At 59.9% G+C, this 3524-nt stretch overlaps 1 protein-coding gene across 2 annotated transcripts; it reads left to right on the top strand.

Moving 5' to 3' along the window:
- The first annotated feature begins 226 nt into the window (after positions 1-226).
- CLPSL2 (colipase like 2) lies at positions 227-2410 on the top strand. Of its 2 annotated transcripts, none has more exons than XM_014586162.1 (3): positions 227-340; positions 1068-1211; positions 2225-2410. In XM_014586162.1, exons 1-3 carry the CDS (start codon positions 269-271, stop codon positions 2318-2320), a joined length of 312 nt encoding a protein of 103 aa, XP_014441648.1. In that variant the 5' UTR covers positions 227-268; the 3' UTR covers positions 2321-2410. The 2 variants fall into 2 exon arrangements, with proteins under 2 accessions (XP_014441648.1, XP_006144243.1); XM_006144181.2 differs by having other exon boundaries at positions 229-340; positions 1089-1211.
- The last annotated feature ends 1114 nt before the right edge of the window (positions 2411-3524 follow it).

The raw sequence follows: 3524 nt of genomic DNA, 5'->3' as shown, positions 1-3524 counted from the left end.
TTGATTGGGGTTGCCGTGACTCTCCTTGGACTGAAGGGTCACCGGCTATTTGAGTCGGGGGTCTTTCACCTGCAGCTGCCCAGACAGCGGGTACAGGCAGCTCAGAGGAGGGATATGCCTGAGGCCCTGGTCGCCTGGGGCAGGGCAGCCAGTGACCATTAACCTCCTCCATTTCCACCCCTGTGAAGGCGGCAGGTCACGTGGCAGAGAGGGGACTTTATCTTGGGCCCCCCAGCCGGGGCCCCAGGGACCTCTGCCACCCAGGCCCATGGCCACCACCTTCGCGCTCCTGGTGGGGGTGCTCTTACACTGCTGGGGTGCACACTCGCTGCACACAAAGGTGAGCCAAAGGGGCTCCGAACCTCCCTCTGCTGGGACGAGGGTAGGGGTAAGGAAAGCCGGAGAGGCAGAGGTGAATCACCCCCAGCTGGGGATTCGTGTGCAGACCGGAAGCTTAGAGCAGGGCAGGGCGTCCCTAAACTGATTTCCAAGCCCAACTTTACAGTTGCCTGGCCGCCTTGGAGGTGAGAAAAATGGCCTGATGACCCTCCCCCCCACACACACACACACACACACACACACACACACAGCCAGCAAGTCTCCTAGAGGAATTCATTTTCCAACATCCCCCTCACACACACACACACACACACACACACACAGAGCAAGTTTTTTTTTTTCCTCCCCCTCCCCACCCCTCGCCCACTGCCTAGTGACCAGACACAAGGACTTTCTTCCCTCTCCCCCTTGCCCTTCCCCTTTCTGCCCACCCCATTACTAAAAGGACATCTGGCAGTGTTTGCCACCCCTGCTAGGGTGGCACAAGAACCTTTCAGGCCCAGGCAAGGAGGGCAGAGGGAAGGGTCTACTTCCTCCTCCTCTCCCTCACACCCTATGTCCTGCTGGGGAAGTGCCCACGGGGGTGGGGGATGGAGCCCCGGGGTGACAGTCTCAGGGCCATGCCTCTTGGACACCTGAAGGGGTTTTTTGGCAATGCCTAGAACCCTCCAGAACCCTCTCACACAGCCAAAGAGCTGGTGCCTCAGTGGGTGTCACCAGCCTGGCAGACAGCCTGCCTGTCCCCACAGAATGACAGGGACAGGTGCTTCCACCACTCCGAGTGCCGTAGTGACTGCTGCCTCATGGACTTGGACGTGGGGGGAGCCTTCTGTGCCCCCAAGGGCAGGATAACCATGGCCTGCTTGCCCCAGGTGAGGCTCTGGGGTGGGCAGCTCCTGGCAAGTAGGGCAGGGGTGGGGAGAAGCTGACCCACACCCACTGGCCTCTCCTGCTTTGTGCTCGCTGCCTGGGATGTCCTTCCCCGTCCCCACCTGGGGAACTCCTACTCACCCTGCAGTACAGCCCCGCAGCTCCCGCAGCTCCTCCGAGACAGCTCCCGGGCTCACACCGTGGGCAGTGCCGGCGCCTCCCTGGTTTCCCAGGCCTTCTGTCGGCCTCCTGTAGCGGCTGGAGCTCTCCCGGGGCAAAGGCCCCGCCATGCCTATCTGGGAAGCTCCTACCCCCGCTTAGTGCCTCTACACAGGGTACTCCCCAGATGGTTGCTGGATGAATGCTCTAACCTAAGGTCACTGAGACCTCGCCAGCCAACCCCTCTCCCTGCTGCTATGAGCCCATTTCCAGCGTGGGGCTGAGCGTGAGTTTAAACCCCGGCTTCTCCGTCCCGTCTTTGTGACCTCAGACAAGTCACCCCCATTCTGTCGTTTTCTCATCTGCACTATGGGGCTGGAGAACGCACCCCGCAGGCTGTTGAGAAGGCCGGTGCTCAGTCAGGCATGGTTGTCATGACCCGGTACCTGCCCCGGGCTGGACACCTCACGCCCTGGCCCTGGGCCCAGACCTTTAAGGAAGGATGGGCCTGGCCTCCGTGTTCTTGCTTGGGAAGCTGCCAGTGCCCCCTGGGGAGCCAGCTGGGCCCTTCCGTGGCTGAGCCCACAGCTGAAGTGGCTAGCAGGTCGTTTCATTCTGAGCATTTGCTCTGCTTTGTCTCATTTAATCCTCACAAGCCCAGAGGTGGGGTGCTGTGACCACCCTCCCCTGGCGGTGTGGCTCGCTGTCTTGCCTGAGGTCACACAGGAAAGCTGCCGAGCAGCAGGCCCCAGGGCTGCCTCGCTCCACGCTGTCCTCTTGCTCCCGCTTCCCGGGGAGTGTGCGCCCCCTCCCTCCTGCATCCTGGTGACCCTGCTCTCGCACCCACTCCCTGCAGACCAAGGGAGCCACCAACATCATCTGCCCCTGCCGAATAGGCCTGACTTGCACGTCCAAGGACCAGATGTGTCCCCGCCGGTGCCATATGATTTAGAGGAGGCCTCAGTCTGCCCCGACCTGGGCCACAGGCCTGGGCACCCCCAGCTTGCTCCAAACCCAGTTCCGGACATATTAAAGTCACTTCCTCGCTCTGGCCTCTGTCTGCTCTTTCTGGGAGAGGGGCCCTGCTGGGATTGTTCCAGTCTGGGGGCTGGCGGCTGTGGGGACTGGAGACCTGAAGGGCTCTCAAGGGGTTGCCCCGTCTGAGCCAGGAGGGCCTCAGGGTGGAACAGGAAAGGCCTGCGGGAGGGGGAGGGGAAGGGTGGGTCCAGGAAGGGCCACTCCTAGGAGGGGCCTGTGTGTGGGGGGGAGCATGGCTCAGGAATGTGCCTGCAGTGTATGTTGGGGGCCAGGGATGGGCCGTGGTGGGAGGGACTGAGTGCGGTATGTGGAGGTTTGTGTGGGAGCCAAAGAGCAGAGTCTGGGAGAGGGTTGGTGAGGACGTGCAGACAAGCGTAAATGCAAAAACAGGTGTGCCTGGGGGGGCAGGGCATCTCTACTCTCAGGTGCTGCCAGTTCATTTTGAGCTGAAGAAACTGAAGCCAGAGGAGCTGCAGGGTTTGCCCTAGGTCATGTCTCAGGCTGTCAGAGATGATGAGGGGGTTTACTGGTGGTCAGAAATGGAAGTTCAGAGACAAGGGTAGGCCTCAGGTCTGGCTGAATCCAGCTGCTGCTGCATGGCCCTCAGGCAGAATTCCTTCCTGATAGGCCAGAGCTGCAGAAGTTCTGGATGTTGTCATCTGACAGTAACTGCTAAGAGTTACTCGGCACTGGGACCGCAGGTGGCATGGTGGTTAAGGGTGCTGGACTCTCACATGGCTGCCAAGGTTCATGTCCCAGACCTGGTGGCTTGCTTTCTCACTTTCCCCCTCTCTCTGTCTTTTTCTCCATCCCTCTCTGGTCAAATTTAAATACATGAATAAAAATAAATAAAATAAAGTTAAATAACTTTTTTTTTTGGAGAGGTTTTCGCTATAGGGAGCGTGCGCTCGCCAGACAGACACAGAGAGACAGAGAGACAGAAAGCGAGAAATCACCCCCAGGGGGGATGGTCACGCTGCAATCTCTTCTCCTTCGGGATCTTGGGCACGCACGCACACGCCCCTGGTGTGCGTTTAAGCCACTGGGTCCGGGACGCGAACCGCGGTCGACTACGTGGGAGTCCAGCGACATAGCCATTACGCTAACTGCTGGTTCCC

This window comes from Tupaia chinensis, unplaced genomic scaffold, assembly GCF_000334495.1.
Source record: "Tupaia chinensis unplaced genomic scaffold, TupChi_1.0 Scaffold000116_1, whole genome shotgun sequence".
Taxonomy (NCBI): domain Eukaryota; kingdom Metazoa; phylum Chordata; class Mammalia; order Scandentia; family Tupaiidae; genus Tupaia; species Tupaia belangeri.
Note: the sequence above shows the minus strand (reverse complement) of the source record. Positions and strands in the feature narration are given on the sequence as shown.

Bases quoted from the DNA above. Each gene is read 5' to 3' on its own strand.
- CLPSL2 (XM_014586162.1), top strand. From the start codon at position 269: ATGGCCACCACCTTCGCGCTCCTGGTGGGGGTGCTCTTACACTGCTGG. The intron at 341-1,067 runs GTGAGCCAAAGG...CCAGCCTGGCAG, and splicing joins CACACTCGCTGCACACAAAG to ACAGCCTGCCTGTCCCCACA. The intron at 1,212-2,224 runs GTGAGGCTCTGG...CACTCCCTGCAG, and splicing joins CCATGGCCTGCTTGCCCCAG to ACCAAGGGAGCCACCAACAT.